Raw genomic sequence first — 20669 nt, 5'->3', positions numbered from 1 at the left:
TAGTAGTGACTGTGGTAAAAACATTAGTGGCTTAGGTTTTCCTTAGGGATCAGAGTACGGTGATACATTTTAAATTAAATTTGACGGAGTTGGGTTGTCTTACATTCTAGCACTTGCAGATGGAGGTTTAAATAACTCACTTTAAGAATGTGAATATTTTAATTGATTTATTTCACATAAACTCAGTCATCAAGACTGAATATGCATCTTCTGCTGACAGCCACTAATTATCATTGGGAGGAAAAATCCCATGCTGACATTGCACAAGATGCAGTGTTCATACTGTAACAAGTGTGTGATGATATTAGAACCAGAAAAAGAATCCCTGTGTTTTAACTTATTTCTCTGTTTCCTTTCCAGGCTCTGATGTCTTTGTTTGTGCTGTCCTGTAAGGATGGCTGGGTCAACATCATGTATGACGGGCTGGATGCAGTGGGAGTGGACCAACAGGTAAAGTGGGAGGAATGTACCGGAAAAAAAAACTGGTATCAAACGTGTTGATGCCTCGATTTCAGCTACATGACACCAGATCCGTTTCCAATCCTGTGTGTATAGAAACCCATTTCACTCCTCTTCGAGGAACCTCACTGACACTCCTCTCTCCTCATTATAAATTATACATACATTATAAAACACATTATATGTCACTTTACAAAATAATATAGGGAACCATTTTAAAATATCTGTGATTCATGCTGCTTATATTATTGTAAGCCTACTTTCGGTGAAGTGCACACTGTGCAGTTGCATATAAAATATCATAAAATTAAATATCACCATCTGATCCAACATCATCAGTAGTAATAAAACTGCGCTGTAAATAGGATTGATATAATTGAACTGTAATGCATGGTAGAGAACAGTGGCACTATAATCTCCATTGGAAGCTTTGACAGCAAGATGTGCAAATACCTGCCCTGAAGACTAAATACTAAATAAATAATAAATATACAAAAATAAATAAATACACTTGGAGCATAAAGTTAAAAAATCGTGGGATTAATTTGAAACATTAAGCAAATTTAAACGCCGGTGGTGTTGTTGTAACAGATTCTAAGCAAAAGCCAGGCTCAGGTGAGTTTATAGCAGGCACTTCAAAGCATCATTTGATGAGACTGTCCTCAGATCTAAGACTGCCTGTGGTGTAATGGGCTGAAATAGTGGAGTCAGATTAATACTCATACTTGCAACAACATAAGAAATCGAGTGACTAGAAACCAAAGGATCAAAGCCTTTTTTTGTGATATCATTAGGATAAATCGTGAAACTGCTACACTGACAGTGATATTATCCTAGAGTACTGCAAAGTTTATCCACGGATTTTCGAATAATTTACATTGTTCTACTTGCTGTATGTGATAAAATACTGTGAGGCTTTGCTCTGGCTTTGTGGCATTTGGGATTTCTGTCGCTTGCACACTCAAAAGCACAAGAAGTAAAACTAGTTCTGTGCTTTTCTATGTCTCTATTAAGTAATACACACAAACAAAAACAAAAAAACAAAAAATACAAAAAAAGCTCAATCCTCTTTGCTCTGCTCTCCGCTTCTCTTCTCAGCCTATAAGGAACCACAACCCCTGGATGCTGCTCTACTTCATCTCTTTCCTGCTCATCGTCAGCTTCTTCGTCCTCAACATGTTTGTCGGTGTCGTGGTGGAGAACTTCCACAAGTGCCGGCAGGACCAGGAAGAGGAGGAGGCCCGCTTACGGGAAGAGAAGAGGCTCAAAATGATAGAGAAAAAGCGCAGGAGTAAGGAGAATGGAGGGGCTGGTCGGTAGTCTATTTTTCTGAGCACTGCCTGCTTTCAGAGCCTGAAAAAAAGAGAAAGAGAATGAAAGAGAGAGAAAACACTGGAATTTATTCAGACTTGAATATGAAAAAAAAGAGGGAGAGTTTGAAAGACTGGCTAGCTCACGCAAACAGTGATTGATCACTGACAGAAGTTGTAGGCTATGCCAGTCTGATGCATGTAACTGCATGACTGCAGCCCTCCCCTAACACTGCATGCAAAACCGGGCCAACCTAACCGACCTCTCAACTGTACATTTATATTAATCTATCTAAACATTTGTATGCTCACTCTACAAACAATCAAACTGCCACAACTGTAGTGTAATTACAATAGCAATACTTGAGGATTTACTAGTCCCTTATTTAATTTCTAAAATGCTTACATTGAATCCTCTAGCACCAAAACCTGCTTTAATACCATTCTTAATGCATAATGAGACTGATTAATACTTGCAATAAGTAGACATTTTTTATAGACTGTTGTTGAAGAAAACCTTTCCAGCGCCTTTTGCATGCGAAGCCGATCGAGGTTCCTCCATGTGTCTCAGGAAATTTTGCTAGCAAAATTTTGATCAGTGAAACCCCAACGCCCCTTTCCCCCGGGTGCATGTACCCTGCGGCGTCTCTCTCGACACGGGTAGAGGAAAGCAGGAGATTTCCGGTCAACCTGCTTTGACTGGCAGACTCAGAAACATAGCAGACGTTTTTGGCTGCTATACTTGCAAACACCTTGGGCAATAGAGTTGTTGGTAGATGTTAAGTTTGTTAGATACAGATGATTGTTAGTTACAGCTTGTGGAAAATACAAGCAAATGTTTGCAGAAACCTCAGAAACACACCCATCTATTGCAAAAGAAATGTGTTCAAATGCTCACACCACAAAGCAGTATGTTGTGAGGACTTGTTCTTTTATTGTGGTAATATGTTAAGCTGAAGAAAAGAGAAAAAGAAATTGGGTACAAGCACATGTTTTTTTATTGGCTGAAACATCAAAGAACACAACACTAAATTATACCCAACTGATCAATCACAGAATCACACTAGGAGGCAGTAAATGGTGTGAGCAGAGCGCCGCTCTTTTCATCTTGTATTTTCTCACTGGTCTAAAACTACTAAAGGTCCAGACAAATGTAATCTAATCAGCTGTCCCAGATGAAAAACTCCTAACTCTAGCGTTTGGCCATACGATCAGTGTACTCATCGATCAAAAGAAAAAGAAAAAAAAGATTTAAAAAAAGAAGTTTTAGACTATTGAGATTTTCCTGAGGGCTTTCAAATGACTGTAGTGATGTCATTAAGGAGAAGAGTGGCTCCAGTGTATGTTCAACATCACAGTCATGTTCTACAAGCTTTCAAAAAGAGTTAGGAACTCCAACAGTGAAACAATATGGAGAGACTGATTTTAACACAATAAACAGATTGGTATTTATTCAAAGAGTACTTACCGATTGTGTTGTTGAACGTACCCTGCGCAGCCCCTCTCAACCATAGACATTACCCTGTACGTCAAAGGCATGTAAGCATGCAGTAGGGAGTCTAGGGACAGGGTATGGTGTACTTGGGAGGGTGACATAAACATGCACGTACCACAAATACAATCATCAATCGTCATAAATGGACATGCGAGTTCACAGTCAAAACATAGTTACATACTGTATCTTTCATAACGATTTTGGGGTGCTAAGCTTAATAAACGTCACATATTGCTCAGTTTTGTCCACCTCTGAGCTTTCTTTCTTATTATTCAAAGGCTGTAATGCAGCTCCCCTCTAAGAAGGAGCAACCCACCCATTAGAAAGTATAGTCTGTAGTTTGGGTTTTAATGGAGATTTTTCATTTAGGTCAGAATACATAACGAGACCTCTCTGCCCTGACAAGAATATAATTATTCAAGAGGCAATTCATCTTGCAATAATGTTCTCTAAAGGAGCTCTCTGAATTTCGTCAGGGATGGAGTGCTGCAAGGATGACGTATTTTCGTAGGCCAACCCGAAAGTTAGTATCGCCCTAGTTCACTTGACAAAAAGCCTACGGGATTTTTTTCATTGGCTTTTGGATTTTTGCAGAAAATAAGCTGCGTGGCAAACACAATTTAACCTGCACGTTTTGTTCAGTGAGATAATCTTCACAAATGACCAAAAATGTCATGATGTTTTGAAGCTCAAATGCAATTGCCAGAAGTAAAAAGCTAACGAACCCTAACCCTAACCCTAAACGAACTACAACACAAGCTTTCAACTTATAATATGATTTTGTGTGCTTACCTCTTCTACAAAAGTCTTTCCTCTTAGCTTAGCGTGACCTGATCTTCTTAGTGGCCATGCCTGTGTCAATTGCCAGGTTTGACTCTGTCTTTAAAAACGATGGAAAAAGTGTAGATAAGCAACCTGCTTTTTTAAGACATGTAAAAGCCACGAGTTGATTGTTTACTGACATATTTTATGTCGTAGAACCATAGATTAACAGTTTATGCGTAGAACAAAAAAATTAAAATCTCTTAAGCTTTTGTAAACCACGGACCTTATTTCAGGCATCTAGCCAAAAACCCATTCAAAAACCCATTGACTTTGAGACAAAGGAACAGGAAGTGCAAAAAGGCTAACTTATTTCTGGGTTTTAGGACACGTCATTTTGCAGCACTATACTCCTGTTTGCTACTTCCTTTAGTTCAATACAGGGTAGGTCAGGGATTTGTTTACTGAAGACTGGTAGAAAGGAGAATCACTTAAATGCCTTAAAACAGGTGAGGAGAAGTTTTAATACTGTATGTATCCAAGAGAACGATTTACGTTGAACATTTGAGCCATTCCAATCCTGTTTGCAATTTATGAAATTAACAATATAGCCTAGCTGTGACTCTCATGTCCTCTCTTATTTCAACATACCATACAGGCAGTGGTGTGCACAGACTGTGTGAGGGCGAGGGCGATAATGGAAACCACAGTGAGAAGGGGAACAGTGAGGACACAGAAGGGAAGTACTTGAGATGCCAGTCGTACACCCAGGCTGCTCAAGGGCTCCTCTGATGTGGTGTGAGAGAGAAAAATTGAATATTATTAAGGAAAGAGCTATCTTGGTTAAAAAAAATTAAGTAGAAAAAAGGGAACTTTTGCAGCCTGAGCAAAAGAGCAGTGGTGGTTCCCCTTCACTGGCCCCTGCACCTTCCTGTGCACACCACTGGTCACATTGTAATATTTGAATTTCATAGCATGGTTACTCACAGTTTCACTCTTCCTGTCTGTCTGCTCTTTGATATGTGTCTCTCCTTGTGTCGTCTTTGCATATATTTGTTTGTATGTGTGTGTTTGTGTGCTCCAGAGGCCAAGCAGAGGCCTTACTATGCGGACTATTCTCCCATGCGTCTGTCCATCCACACACTGTGTACCAGCCACTACCTGGACCTGTTTATCACCTTCATCATCTGCATCAACGTCTTCACCATGAGCATCGAGCACTACAATCAGCCGCAGGTAATGTTTCGGCACTTAGACACACAAATATTGTAAGTTAGCTGGATGGATAGGTACCAACAAATTGAATTAAAATGAAATGAAATTGGTTTTCTGGCTAGAACGACAATACCCAGATGTCCCTTTGCATCCTTTCCCTTTAGTTAATTTTAGCACAGCGAGAGGGCATTTTTACTTTGCCCACTGTAAAATAAATGTTCTGTGCATGTCAAGCCGTCCTCTTAATGATGAGGTGTTGGCTAGCTTTAGCTAAGTAACAATGTGCTATAAATCTGCAATGTTTGGGATTTTCTGTGCAGATGGCCAGTGCAAGTATATTGACAAGTGACTCTGATTCCAAAAATAAAAATAACCATACTTTGTTGATCAGATTAAACTAAGGTTCACCGCCAGCACTGATATTCATTTCTTAATAAAAAAAGCTAGGGTGTTCATTTTCTTGAATAAAAGTTGTTGATGTATTTTTGGAGAGATGCCACAATCTTCCAGCACTGATACATTTTAGGGCTTCCGAGAAGCTGCTGTTCCTCTTCAGTCTCATTTACAATTTACTTTGTTCTGCAAATTAACTCGGAACTTGAATTTTAGTTGCCGTCAAGTAGCAATAAAACTTCCAAACATTTATTTGTATTATTTCCACTTCAAATATACATTATAAAGAATTATTAAGTATTGGCACAGAAAATGAATAAGCATCTAGTCTGTGAGAGATGTTTTGAAGTAACTTCCTGCCTGTGTACATGTATGTTTTTGTGTTCAGTATTTAGAGGAGGTTCTGAAATACTGTAACTACGTGTTTACCTGCATCTTCGTCGTCGAGGCCCTGCTCAAACTCGCGGCATTCGGCATCCAAAGGTTCTTCAAAGACAGGTAACACAGTGGGATGTGATTATGCACCCAATGCTGTAAAATGAATATGTCATTATTTCCAAATTACAACATGTTTCAAGTTTTATTGTCATATGCACAGTAAGGAAACATGTTTGCCCTGTACAATGGAATTCTTCCTTTGCTGTCCACAGAATGACAAACAATGTAAAATATACAATATATACTACACATATACAAAATAAAACTATTTAAAAAGGCAGCATGTGAAAAATAAAGCAACAATAATAATAGTAATAAACAAATGTAAATGTGCAAATGTGAAATAGTGTAAGTTATGAATGTGCAAACTGGAGAAATGTAAACAGTTGAGTACAGTTATGAGGTAGACCATGAGAATAAACTCCTATCCGCTGTTTAGGAGTCTGATGGCAGTAGGAAAGAAAGAGTTCTTTAGTCTGGTGGTCCCGCATTTAACACTTCTGTACCTCTGGGCCTGAGGGTAGAAATGTTAACCCTGCGGTGGTAGATGCTCCGCAAAAAGGGCAGTGGAGTCCTGGTCCTGTGGTGTGAAATAATAACTCCTGCTCCGGGTAGTACATTGATATTTTATACTTAGGTGGCCCCTTGTTCTTAGTATGAAGGGATTGGGTGGTGAGTGTATTCATCTGTCTGTGGAGACTTATCAGGCATAAACTCAGTGTTCCCCCGACCATAGAGATTAGTAGGTGGGGCTACCCATTAGAGCTGGGCAAGATATCGATATCATATCGATATCGTGATATGAGACTAGATATCGTCTTAGAATTTGGATATCGTTATATCGTAATATGGCATAAGTGTTCTCTTCTCCTGGTTTTAAAGGCTGCATTACAGTAAAGTGATGTCATTTTCTCAACTTACCAGACTGTTGTAACTGTTCTATTGTTTTCCTTTACGTACTTAATTATTAGATCCACTTTACTGATGATTATTTATCTAAAATCTCATTGTGTAAACATTTAGTGAAAGCACCAATAGTCAACACTACAATATCGTTGCGGTATCAATATCGAGGTATTTGTTCCAAAATATCGTGATATTTGATTTTCTCCATATCGCCCAGCCCTACTACCCATTCATCTAAACTAACTAATCACCATCAACATCAGCAGCATTATTTCTCCCCTTATTTTACTCCTGTTCCAACATTTCAGCTACAGTAACTTACAGTAGCACTTATTGTGCAGAATAAAAAAACATACATACATACTAGATCATCAACTAATACTACCCAGTAGTATAACAAATGATAGGGGAAATTTTGAGTTACCCAACAGGGAAGTCGGTCAGAGTGAGACACATGTTCTTTTTAATACTGAACTGGAGTAACAACCGGTAATGACTCCTTTTCTTTCTTCTACGAGCCTAAAATGTTGAAGGATGCTTATATGCGTGTGTGTGTGTGTGTGTGTGTGTGTGTGTGTGTGTGTGTGTGTGTTTAGGTGGAATCAGCTGGATATAGCTATAGTGGCGCTGTCCATCATGGGCATCACCCTGGAGGAGCTGAAGATGAACGCAGCACTGCCCATAAATCCTACCATCATCAGAATCATGAGAGTACTCAGAATAGCACGAGGTAGAAACACACACACACACACACACACAAACACACTCACACACAAGTCATCCCTGCAGACTACTCATCATAAACATTATTGATGTTGTGAAGCCCTTTTATCAACACACGTATTATTGTATGTTCTTGTAAATTCAGCATTAAAAGTAGTATGTCACAGATGCCTCCTGGCTTTTACAAATGAATGCAGTTCAAATCTGAGTGCCTTCCTGCTGTACTAGTATCGTGCCATGACATTTTAAATTCTGCAGCAAATGCTCCAGCAGCAACAACTAGCTGTTTAAGTATGCTGTGTCTCTCTGCAGTGCTAAAACTTCTGAAGATGGCCACAGGGATGCGATCTCTGCTGGATACGGTCATGCAAGCGCTGCCACAGGTAAACACAGACTCTGTGGGGGTTTCTAACACAAAAGAGTGCTTCTGTTTTTTTTTTTTTGTTTTTTTTTTATGAGTATAGGGTAAATATGAAGGTGTCGTTTGGAATAGAGAGCTATTTGAAAGATTTATGCTTGCTGATGAATATTTAACTAACTCAGTCATATCTGTCCACATTAGAAAATGTCTATTCTGACCCTAAAATGTGCATTCCCTCTCCTACCTCACTACAGCTGAACTGTGCACTCCATTAGGTTTTATTATTAAATATACATGATAATGACTGCCAAACACATCGCATGCATCACATAGCTTTTCTTGCCATGATACAAACTCAGAATAAAGTACCATTGAGCAGTGTCTTATTGGCTCCAATTTGTTAAGTCACTATGAAAGTAGATGGTGCAGCAGACTACATGAGGGGTTCAGAGAAACCAGTTTAATGACTGATTCAAAGAGATGGCCACTTCATACAGCATTTTTGCATGCATTAGACCTTGATCGTTGAGCTGTGCTATCATTTTGGAAAAAAAAAAACTGTTGGAGTCCGACTGTACAGCCAACTTCCTCCCTGATGTAACTCGGTGTGCTTTTTTCTGTCAACACACTCTTTTTTAAGGATGTCCCCAGATGTTGTGGGAGTTATCTCTGGGCTTTCTCTTCTGCTGCTTGGCACAGTTCTTAGAGGCAAAGAGCAGCTGCACCACAGATTATGATGCGTATGCAGTGACGGGCTCCATTGTTTGGCTATTTTCTTAATGTCAAGTGTGCAGATATGACCATCAGGGGACAGAGTGCACAAGAACAGATGTTTAAGCTAGTGGATAAAAGACAACAATCTGGAAACTTTGTGAAGCTATGATGCAGATATAGTCATATGAAGTGCGTAAAGTTCTCAGAGCCTGCCCAATGATGACTTGTTTTTTTATAGCACTCCAAGTTCACCACCAGATTTCTTAGTGTACTGAATAGAAGGCTGCTGTCAATAACTCAGCTCAGAGATTAAAAAGCTTTCCATGATTTCTTACTGGCAAAAACACATGTCTGTCTGTTAATTTTAAGATTTTTGAGTATGTTTACGATGTTGTACTCGTACGGGCAGTTTATCGATGTAGTCGTCCTGTGTGGAAAATATAACTGAATTCAGGTAGCATATAAATGCAGGTTTTCAGTAAAAAATAAATAAATAAAAGGAAAAGGGTCGGTAGCCCTGTTTTCTCTACCTTACTGTTGTCAAGCACAAAGGCTTTCAATGCACCTGCCAGCAAGCAAATAATTGCCTCACAGCCCTCAGTGTGAGAAATGTACCATCACAAGTTTGAATAGGAGCAATGTCAATGAGTCAGTGAAATGTCAATGTGCAACCTAACGTGTGCCAGCCTGGTATTTATAGTATATCTCAAACAGCAAGAAGTGGACTTTGGTGCAAGACATTTTCTGCAACTGTTATTTCCATTCATAATGCATGGTTAGATTACTGTCAAATGGAATACAATGAAATAAATCCTAATGTCTTATATTACCTGCAGCTTTGAACAAGCAGTATTACACCAGCGTTTGGTGTGTAGAGGGGGATCTAACATGCATATTGCTTCCAGGTGGGAAATCTCGGTCTCCTCTTCATGCTGCTCTTCTTCATCTACGCTGCGCTGGGAGTGGAGCTCTTTGGCAGACTGGGTCAGTCACACTACTGGGAAATAACACATACACACATACACCACAGTCTCCAAGCTTCAGCAGAAAAGATTTTTGAATCCACTCATTACTACCACAGTCACGACTTAGAGCAAATTTCCCCGCCTGAACTGTCTCTGTTGAATCCTCCCTCTCTACCCCCATCTGTCTCTCCGTCTCTGTTTCCCTCCCCCACTCTCACATGAAAGACCCGTTCCTAACAAATTAAGTTCACATTTGCATGATCATGTTTATTTACATAGTGCTTCCTCAATAGGCCAGCTCCATCCAGTTCATTTTCTCTGAGAGCGCAACAATGTGTAAGGGAAGGGGAATAGCAGAAAAGGCCTTGGGGAGGACAAAATAAAAAACAACCACTTGGTGATGAGAGTTTGCTCTCTGTGAAATTGTATTTTGCTTCTGCTCGACACTGGCAAAACGAAAAAGGATGTCTGTTTTTTGTAAAGTAAAAACCCCTGTCCATTTTTTGCTATGATTTTCACTTTTGTCAAGCTGCTGACAAAAGCTTTTTGATGTGCCAAACGCCTTCTTCTGTCTGTGTCGTATTTAAGGGCTTACAAAGCTGAGGGAGTGAATTATATTTTGGTACTGTACAGGATTGTACAGCAGTTTGGTGGAGAATATTCAAGCTTGGTCAGGATCGGGAAACTATTACTTTACATCGTACCTACAACACCATGTTGTGTTTTTGCCAACTCATCACATATTGAGAATTTCTTCTCTGGCTCTTCAGAGGATTCTGGGAATTCACACCGATGAATTCTTGAATTTTACAATAAAAAACATTGAAAACATTTATTTTCTCCTTTAATGCAGTACATCCGTCCTTCTGTCCGTCCTATTCTCGCAAATGCGATATCTCAGGAACACCTTAAGGGAATCTCTTCAAATTTTGCAGAAACGTCCGCATAGAGTGAAGAATTAACTGATTAGAATTTGGTACATTTTTGTCCATAACTCAAGAAGTCCTATGCTAATTATGACACCATTTCACGCGAATTTAGTATGATGAAGTGACGATATTTTATATCCAAAAGGTCAACGCTTAACTTCAATGTGACATCATAGTGCTCTACAAAAACATTTTTTCTGGCATTTATTCAATGTCATCAATAATAAAAAATTGGTGCGAATAATCTTGGGTGCCTTGAAACTGTGTGGATTGTATAGATCTTCTGTGCTGCCAGATTGAAGATGTGTGTGAAGCATTCACTTTTCGCCAAAAAAGACCCAGCTTAATACCCTTTAAAGTCTTCACTACATATATTGTATGAGTCTGGACAGACAATTGCAACTTGACTGGTTGGCGGAGGCATACAACCGAAAGGTGGTCATTTTAGTTATATTTTCCAATGTTTCTCAATAACACTTTTTTCATCAAAGGGCTGTGATTATGTGTAAGCTGACAGTGAATTCAAAGCAAGAAGATATAAAGTAGTAAAGCCTTCCACCCAAGGGTTAGTATGCATACACGCGTCAGTATTATGGTAACATTTTATCCTGCTTCTGCTCCACACAGTGTTGTGAATTAACTGGCCACCAACAACTGGCATAATTGGCTCATGAAATCTTTCTCCCCTCAGACAGGAGCAAAGACATTGTAAGATCTATAATTTCTTTGGGAGTCCTAAGAAATGGGTGATACTGTATGTCGGCACTGAGGGAGTGTAAACTCTGTGACTGTGGTGTCTGCAGACGGCTGGACAGATAAGAGAAGGTCATAGGCAAGGGAAATATGAAAGGGGATGGAATGAGGGTTTGAATGTTAATGCTCACAGCTTTGGATTGAAGCTTCGGTGCGGATAGGTATTTTGAGCATAGCTGGTATCGAAGACATTTGAATCAGAATCTTAATCAAATTACTGATCTCTTGAAAGAGAATGTCCTCTTGCCACTGGGCCGTGACTCAGACTTAGGGAGAATAATATAATAATAATAATAACTTTTACTTGTATAGTACCTTTAAAAACAACAGCTTACAATGTGCTTTAAAGGTCCCATGGCATGAAAATTTCACTTCATGAGGTTTCTTAACATTAATATGAGTTCCCCCAGCCTGCCTATAGTCCCCCAGTGGCTAGAAATGGTGATAGTTGTAAACAGAGCCCTGGGTCTCCTGCTCTGCCTTTGAGAAATTCGGCTCGTTCGAGATGAGCTGCGCCTCGCCTGTAAAGTAGACGAGAGCAGGCGGCAGCAGCGGGGGGCGGTGACAAAAGTCCGCTCTCAAGTCGGACAGTTTTCCAGCTGATTCCAGCAGCCTTCAGGCTGAACAGGAAGTGACATAAACACTGTGGTCTGATTCCGATTTAATAAAATGTTATCAGAACCATATATCAGCTCCTACACAGTCTCCAGTTGTTTTTATTATGACAGAGTAGCTGTCAGAATACTCTACATGTGATCTGTTGCTGATTTTAATTAACAATAGACTGTAGATGTTCTGTAATCTGAACAGATTTAGTCTCTCTGTCTTCTAAACATAACTATCAGCCTCACAACAGGTGTTCTGTACAGAATAAGCCTTTAAATCAGACAAATAGCAGTTAAAATCCCTCCAATTCAAAATCAATAAGAAGTTTATATAAAACGTCATCATGTTGAGTCGATTCTCGCCGGTGATCGATTCTGCGCAGATCTGGCTCATCTCGAAGGAGCCTACTGAAAGCTCAGATGGGCCGATCTGGAATCTTCTCCTTATGAGGTCATAAGGAGCAAGGTTACCTCCCCTTTCTCTGCTTTGCCCGCCCAGATAATTTGGCCCACCCATGAGAGAGAGACATCATGGCTTGCAAACCAGCAAAGTGGCAGTTGGTCAAGGCCACACCCCCACCCTCCACCTTGCCCCCCCTCTCTCCTCCTCAATAGCATTTAAAGCTACAGACACCGAAATGGCACGTCCTAAGGAACGCTTTTCAGCCTTGGTGCCGCTGCACCAAGGCTGAATTTCGGGAAAGAGACTTCAGATACAGTATTAGGGGACCACTGAGGCCTATATAAAAGCATCCAAAAAGCAGCATGCCATGGGACCTTTAACAGAAAGAACAAAAGCATAAACAAAACATTAATATACACAGCACATCAGTACACATAGCTATGCATACACAACAAGAAGATTATTACTGTCTACTGGGGGGACGGTTGATAACACAGAGCTACGTTTTCAGCTTTACATTCAAATACTTATTGATACTGGTTTTATTTTGTGTCATCTAGTTCATCAAAAATCTGTCCCACTTTTTACTCTGTGGCCTTTTTAAATGTAATCAAATCTATGATAGTATCATTGTTTTGTCTCTTTGTGTATTTCAGTGTCGCATGAAAAGAGCCTCATAAGTAAAGTTTTATTCCATTTATTACAATGAAAAGTTGTCCTATTCAGTTCCTCTGAGCTACAAACCTCTCACTTTTCTCGTGGTGGTTGATCCTTAGAATAAGACACAAGATACACAAGGACTGTCTTGTGTCTTCCAGTGGCTGTTTTGATTCTGTAAACAGGCTCCTGAGGGCCTTTCTGGCAAATTGACCCTGAGACTGACGGAAACTGTTCTCCTCTCGTTTGTCATGTCCACAGGGACACACTGCTTAGCAGCTGTTTGTGTACACTGATGACTTACAGTACACTGGTACACTGGCACTTATGTCGATCATTTATGCTCACTTTTATTCCAGTTAGTTTTGCTTTTTTTTTAATCCACCATGTCAAAGGTGTGGCGTAATTGATGTCTGTCGATGTTTGTGTGTTGATTAGTGTGCAATGACAACAACCCATGTGAGGGTCTGAGTCGTCATGCAACGTTCGAGAACTTTGGGATGGCCTTCCTCACACTGTTTCGAGTGTCCACTGGAGACAACTGGAATGGGATTATGAAAGTATGAACACACACACACACACACAAACACACACACACAAATAATGACTAGATTATCCCATAACCACAGAGAGAGCAATGACCTCCAAAACCAATTATGAATAATAAAGTGGCTTAGAGCCGAGCAAAGTCAACACTTTCACATCTCGAGTTAAATATCTCAAAAAAATATCTTTCATATACAGCCCACTGATATCAGCAAAATTAATATTGAGAAAAAGCTTTTTCTTGTATAGCCATTTGTGTGAAATATCAAAAATCTAAATCTAATCTAAAATAATTTTGTATGACCTAATGTTGAATTTCTGTACATGTATATCTTTGAGGGATTGAATATTTTTCAGAATAGGTGTCAAACCGTAATGTAAAGTGGAAATTGATACAATTGCAAATTGAGATCTTTCAAGTTTAAATTACAAATTTCATAATTAAATTTTTAGATGCAAGCACCGCATGGAACTGCTTTGTCATCACGCACTTTCATTTAGCAAGCTGCAGATTCCCTGCAGATGTAGATACTGTATGTGGGTAAAGAAAGCAACAGCAGCTAGAATTTCATCACCAATCTGCTGATGTACATTCTTTACCAATGTCCTTGTTTCTCCTTAAAGTCTTCAATATTTCTAATTTTCTGAAGTTCTAAATGAGGCTCCATATATAATCCACAGTTAGGATTTCAAAGCTTTGTGATATAGCCTCTGGTGTATTGGACAGACAGTTGTTCAATTGTGTGTATTCGAATCTCTTTCACTTTTCACTTTCCCTTTTTCTTTCGGGAATCTTTCTCTGTCTTTTAAGGACACGTTAAGGGAGTGTCATCCAGAGGACCGCCACTGTCTCTCCTACCTGCCTTTGGTCTCTCCAATTTACTTTGTCACCTTTGTGCTAATGGCCCAGTTTGTGCTGGTCAATGTGGTGGTGGCTGTTTTGATGAAACATCTCGAGGAAAGCAACAAGGTACAGTAACTCGAAAGGCTAAGGTCAAGAAATTCAGACATATATAGACCCGGCTAGTATACTGTATGTGTGAACAGAGACTGTATGTAAAGCCAAGAGACGAGTACATTTGATGACAATCATGTTGATGGATATCAACATTTAAAATGTAGTGATCAAGTAAAACACCATCTACTTTTGCAGGAGGCTAAAGAGGACGCAGAGATGGATGCGGAGATTGCCTTGGAAATGGCTATGGAGAACCAACGCAAATTAAGCGCAACCTCCGACAGCAGTTCAGTGGGAGGAACCTATGTTGGGCCATGTCCACATTCACCTGGACAGGTGGTAAGGACTTTACTTTTCTCATTAGTCAAACAGGGAAACTTGACTAACCCTGAAACAGCAAGTTTAATTACGGGCGTAACGGAAGACAGAAGCATTGGCCGCATGTAATGCATGTTTCTGGATATGACCTTTCATTCATTTCCTTCACTGTAAAGCAGAATGTGTTGCAATAGGCAGTATTACTGCGCAAAGACACTGTCAGTGCTAGACTCTGTGGTCTCTGTCTCCCCCCGTAGGAGGAAGAGGTGCAGTGCGGTGACCAGGATCTGCTGTCGTCGAGGAAGATGTCTGTTTCCAGGATGCACTCTCTGCCTAACGACAGCTACATGTTCCGACCCGTGCGGCCCGCGAGCGCCCCCAACCCTCTGGAGGAGGTAGAGCTTAGTCCCCAGCACCAGCTTTCAGGTAACTTATCCGTTCAGGATTTCAAATTTAGACATGAAATCAGCATGGAGGTTTGGTGCTCCATCTTTTCTTTGTATTAGACAGCCACTGGTATTGTTCTAACAGACACAGATGCTTATCCCATTCACTAAACATGGACTAAGATTGTTCCATGATGCATGCATGTTTCGAGCACCAAACGGAAATCAGTGCTTACAAATATATTATTTTAAATAATACAGAAGTACTTTATAATGTGGTAATATTTCTTCTTTTTTTCTTGCTCTTTTTTTCTTGCTCTCTTTTTTTCCATAAGTGTTTCCAGAAGATGTATGTTTTGCAAAATAGTGGTGTGTTGTTTGGCATGACACGCAAATGAAAGAAACTACAGCCGCAACTGACTAATGCTATGATTTAATTTGAATGAAGGACGGAAGTTTCAAGTTAGTATGGTTTGTATAGAGTCCTCAAGTCATGTGAGACAAATGTGTAGCGGTTTCCAGTGCTATTAAAACCCCACTCCAGAATGTTTTGAGCAATTTTTTAGCACTGCCAAAACAGATTTCCCAGGGGATATGGAGAACAGCTGGCAGTTAACACACAATAACCAAGACATGATGCACAGATTGACAGATATGAAAATGGTTTTGCAAGTTGTCGGTCCACCGCAGCAAGTCCACAAATTCCTCTTTAGGCTGCTAATTAGGATGCTAATTATTTGAATCAAGGGTTCAAAGCACACTTAGGTACAGTATACCATGCATAGTTTGACAATGACTACTTAGGGTCAAGCATCATGTAGTTGTTGAATGCTAACAACCTATATATTGTTCACCTTTGTTAAATATGACAAGGTTGTCAAATTTGTCTATCCAGTACAACAGATAAATGTACCCTTGTAGCTTAGAATTTGGAGATAAAACCTGAAAAGCTACAGTGGGGTAGTTTGTTGACAAGAAAGTATGAGATTGGAATATTTCTTGTATCCTTTAACACATTGGTAAATAACCTTGTCGCTGATTTAATTTGTTTAGGTGTAGTTTTCACCTAACATCACTTGGCTGCAACAGTGATGAGGAGTGGATAATTACACAATCAATCATGTTATGTCTTTAAACACAAGGCAAAACAAGACACAAGACAAATTAGAAGTAGTATAACCTTGCTGAGGACACTACTTTAAGCACTGACAGGCACTGTTTTATCTACAGTCCGATTCTAATGGCATGTTGTGGCCAGGCTGTGGACAGGCCCAGCTCTGTCCCAAGGTACTGACTGTAGTGGATGAGTTGATACAATGTGAATCCCTGCAACCTTCACACAGGCTCATCTGCTCAGCTGTGGAATGGCCGAATACTCGACGAGAATGACTAATGGTTAACTTGATGGCCAAGCTGCAAAGTCACAGAACTATATACGTTAAAAAAAGAAAAAAAAAACGTAAAAATGTAATCATCACAGCTGTGGTGCTTTATCTATTGTTTGCTTTTTAAGATGATCTATTATTATCTGGTTGATTTGTAATGAAGTGGATTTACAGCTTGGCCTGAAAGAACCAAGTGAAGATCTAACTCTGACATTGCTGTAATGTTTGTAACCTGTTTTACTGTGATTACATCTGAACTCACAGGTGTACTGGACCTGTGTGTTCAGAATGCCTAAGACCCTGGTTACACGGTCTCACAGCAGTTGTTGATCACAGATTGAATTTATGATCTCTTTGCAATCACACTTTAGAGACCAATAACTACTAGTCACATGGAGCTGTTAATGTAACCAGGATCTAATGCAGAACATCACATCCAACTTATAAGACTCTATCCCTAACAATCAGCTCAGCGCTGCTACTTCAGCCTACTGTATGTGCTGATGAATTTTCATTCAGAAAACACTTTATTTTGACAGCAGATTTGAAGCAATTGCCAAGTGATCAAAAAAAATGTATTGTTCTTCTCATTGCTCAAATCATAGACTGTATAAAGATGGACAGCTTGACAGCTCCCCAAATGTGAAGCCAAAACATCTCGTTGCTGAAGTATAGGTCATAAATCAGAAAATTGAAGACTTGAACATACATCAGCATGATAAGAACTACTTTAAATGACATAAACCATCTTTGACAAAAAGAACCCATGTTATCGATGGGACATGGGCCAAACTAAATAATAACGGTACATGTCAAATACATTTTAACCAGAGATAAGGTAGTTCTTATCATGGTAATGTATGTTCAAGTATTTCATTTTCTTATTGGTTTTGGGTTTGGTTTTAATTAGTTAAAGCTATAAATACGGGGGTGAAACGTCAGCTGTGATTAACTTGGGATTGGTAGGTCGGTGTGTGGGTATCACTTCGATACCGTGGCTCCACCACCCAATCATTACTGCGTAGATTTTGGCGAAATTACTAGATGGCAGCATCTGAACAGTGGATATTTTGGCTTAACTTTTGTAAAGTGGGAGGAAGTTGAGATGCGCCGTCCATCTTTATAGTCTATGCCTCTATTTCAAATATTCTATCAAAATAAAGTGTTAGTGATATACTTTTATAATCATCAATCTATCTAATATTAATTTTAAGCTGTCGCAGAGTAATAGGAAATGGTATGCGTGTATGCGTTTGTATATGCCTAAATATGCATGTGTTTTCTGCGACAATGCATGTGTTTGCATTGAAAGTGCGTACATGTGGTTGTATCGTGTGTATGATTCAAACACTTTGCATTTGTACCTCCAGGCTCAGTGACGTCGGTCCACTCCCAGCCATGTGAGAGCCACGCACTGCTGCAAGTACCAGACGTTTCCCACGTTCACCCTCGGTCACCTCCCACCCTCGCCATGCCCCGCATCGCCCCGCCCACTCCCAGCCCCTCCCCACGGGCCCTGCACAGACAGGTGAGAGACCCCATTTCAGCTGCCTACATACTTTGACAAACACGTTTATATATTACACAGTCCCTCTAGAAAAACGTGATTATTCGATCGCATAATTCAATGCATAATCAGCCAAAGTCCGCATATTTATGCGGGGGCCGCATTTTTTCAAATACGCCGCACTTTCGGCGCATTAATTGCCGATTTCCGCGCAAAATACGCGGGGCTTGCATGATTTCATAATCCTCGCATTTTCATTGCAAAAAAGTCACATATATCTTAGCAAAAAGTTGAAAAATGTTGCGTTTACTTCACCTTATGAGCAGCCATTTTCCCCCGTTGCCATGGGAATGTTATGAAGTGACGTAATTACGTGACGCGAACGTCATCGATAAGCAGGATGTTGGGGGAATCACTTTTTTTCCTTCTTTTTCATCAAAGTGCAGTTTTTGCAAGTTCCCGCAATTTTTGCAAGTTCCCGCAATTTCATCGCATAAAATTGCTTAAATGTCTCGCATATTCCATCGCATTGTTTGAGAAAACTTGCCACATAATCATGGATTTTTGTCCACAACAATCACAATATTTTTTCTGATTACAGCGTTAACATCCATTCAAATGAATTGATTCAAACGGCCGCGGTGTGTTTTTTTATGTTGCAGGTGGCCGTTAAAGTGGATTCTGTGGAGTCCCAGGGTTGTGAGCAACAGGAGAGGCCCAACCCTATCCATCTGCCTCCCCTCTCCCCTTCTGCCCTCTCTCCTCATACCTCCTCCCCATCTCCCTTGCCTCCTCCTCCTCCCTCCTCCCCCTCATCCCTCTATCTCCCACTCTGCTCCCCTTCAGCCTTCCCGCTCCCTCCTCCCTCTCCTCTGCATCTTCTGCTGTCCTCCCCCTCTCCACTACCTCCTCCGCCATCTTCCCCCTCCCTTCTTCTCCCTCCACCTTGCTCCCCGCGCCTCCCCCTGGGCCCCCCCGGCCTACAGAGACCTAGACCGCCCTCTGCTGTCTCCCTCTGCGACCCGGCAGACGAGGAAGTGTATCACATCACCAGCTCAGCTGGCCGCAGGTGGAGGGATGAGGAGGGAGGAGGGCAGGAGAGCAGGGGGAAGGTCGGCCGCAGCCACTCCCTCTCCCCTTACACCATCCCGTATTCTCTCTACTCCTACTCCGCCGCCTCCCCTCCTCCTCCCCCGCTACCCCCTTCCTCCTCGAGGAGCAAGCTCAGTCTGCTCGGGGCGGCGTTGACGGACTGCGACTCTAGGAAGGCTTTAAGCGTCGACAACCATCCCGTCCCGGACAGGCCGTCATCACTGTCCGCCGGTTACCCCGACGACCAGCGGCGCCACTCTATCGAGGTCTGCCTCCCACAGGCTGTCCTCACCAGTGACGACCGACACTTTGCACGTGAGGCCCACAGGTCGGAAAAAGGCGGCCAGGCATTTCCCGTGAGGGTGCAGTCAGTCGGGGGCGGCCACAGAAAGAAGAAGTTGAGTCCTCCTTGCATATCCATCCACCCGCCCTCAGAGAGGGAACCCCCGCAGATCGCTTCACCCCCAAAACTGGCTGACTGCAGCACGATGCTGAGACGCAGGACACCGTCCTACGACTTGACCCCGCACGCCCAGTCCAACACACAAGACGTCGCTGCGGTTTCACAGACGCGCACGCAGATGCACTCCCCGAGGCACGCGCCGCTCACACCTGTCCACGTACCGCCGCAAGCGCACTCGCCAACGCACACGCTGATACGCTCGCGGGCGTCTACTCCGACACACACTCACGCGTACACTCCGCCGCACGTATCCGCACCTACGCTCCCGCACATCCCGATCAGCCCGAACATCTTCATCCAGCCACATGCACCTCTTGTCCCGATGCCTTTCTCACAAGCGCACTCCCTCTCCCCCGCTGCGAGGCACTCGTCTCTCACAGGGGACTACATCCCCCTCCCCCAGTTCACCTTCGAAGAACCCCAGTCCAGATACATGAGCGGCCTGTCGGCTGGTCTGTCAGACACCGATACGGCCAGCTGCTCTTCCCCCTTCGACAACAGACTGGGAAGCGGTGCAGGATTCAGCGCAAAGAATCGGAGGACTGCCCAATGAACACCGGGCATTGCCTTCAGGAAGTGAATTAATTGGTCCTAAATGTCTGAAATTGGAGTAGAGGGGCCTCGGCTGACCGCAGCGGAGATCGGTGCTGGGGAGAAAACGAGAGGAAGAAGTTTACTGGGAGAGGGATTGTTTTGTTTTGTTTAGATGAATACTGAAAAGACATGAATTATTCTTTCCAGAGAGACGCTGGTACAGTTCCCGTCGTAGAATAATAGACAGTGGATCCCTTTTTCCCTAAACCCAGCTTAAAGGACAGCAGATCCACAGAGGCTGTACCAGTCAAACAGTACCCACTGTACATGGTGTGTTCTGGACTAATACTAATAACACGCCAGGACTAAAGCCACCTAACTCCGTAGCCAAA

General features: G+C 41.6%; 1 protein-coding gene across 1 annotated transcript in view; it reads left to right on the top strand.

Moving 5' to 3' along the window:
* cacna1ha (calcium channel, voltage-dependent, T type, alpha 1H subunit a) overlaps positions 1-20296 on the top strand; it is a 126011-nt gene extending 105715 nt beyond the window's left edge. The window contains exons 26-38 of the mRNA XM_028599135.1: positions 361-450; positions 1558-1750; positions 5111-5262; positions 6023-6132; positions 7575-7708; positions 8014-8084; positions 9682-9760; positions 13527-13648; positions 14446-14604; positions 14788-14931; positions 15168-15336; positions 18052-18209; positions 18851-20296. Coding sequence (XP_028454936.1) covers positions 361-450; positions 1558-1750; positions 5111-5262; positions 6023-6132; positions 7575-7708; positions 8014-8084; positions 9682-9760; positions 13527-13648; positions 14446-14604; positions 14788-14931; positions 15168-15336; positions 18052-18209; positions 18851-20296 — 3027 coding nt within the window. The remainder of the gene's footprint in view (positions 1-360; positions 451-1557; positions 1751-5110; positions 5263-6022; positions 6133-7574; positions 7709-8013; positions 8085-9681; positions 9761-13526; positions 13649-14445; positions 14605-14787; positions 14932-15167; positions 15337-18051; positions 18210-18850) is intronic.
* The last annotated feature ends 373 nt before the right edge of the window (positions 20297-20669 follow it).

This window comes from Perca flavescens, chromosome 15, assembly GCF_004354835.1.
Source record: "Perca flavescens isolate YP-PL-M2 chromosome 15, PFLA_1.0, whole genome shotgun sequence".
NCBI lineage: Eukaryota > Metazoa > Chordata > Actinopteri > Perciformes > Percidae > Perca > Perca flavescens.
The sequence above is the reverse complement of the archived record's forward strand: the minus strand, read 5'-3'. Positions and strand labels throughout refer to the sequence as shown.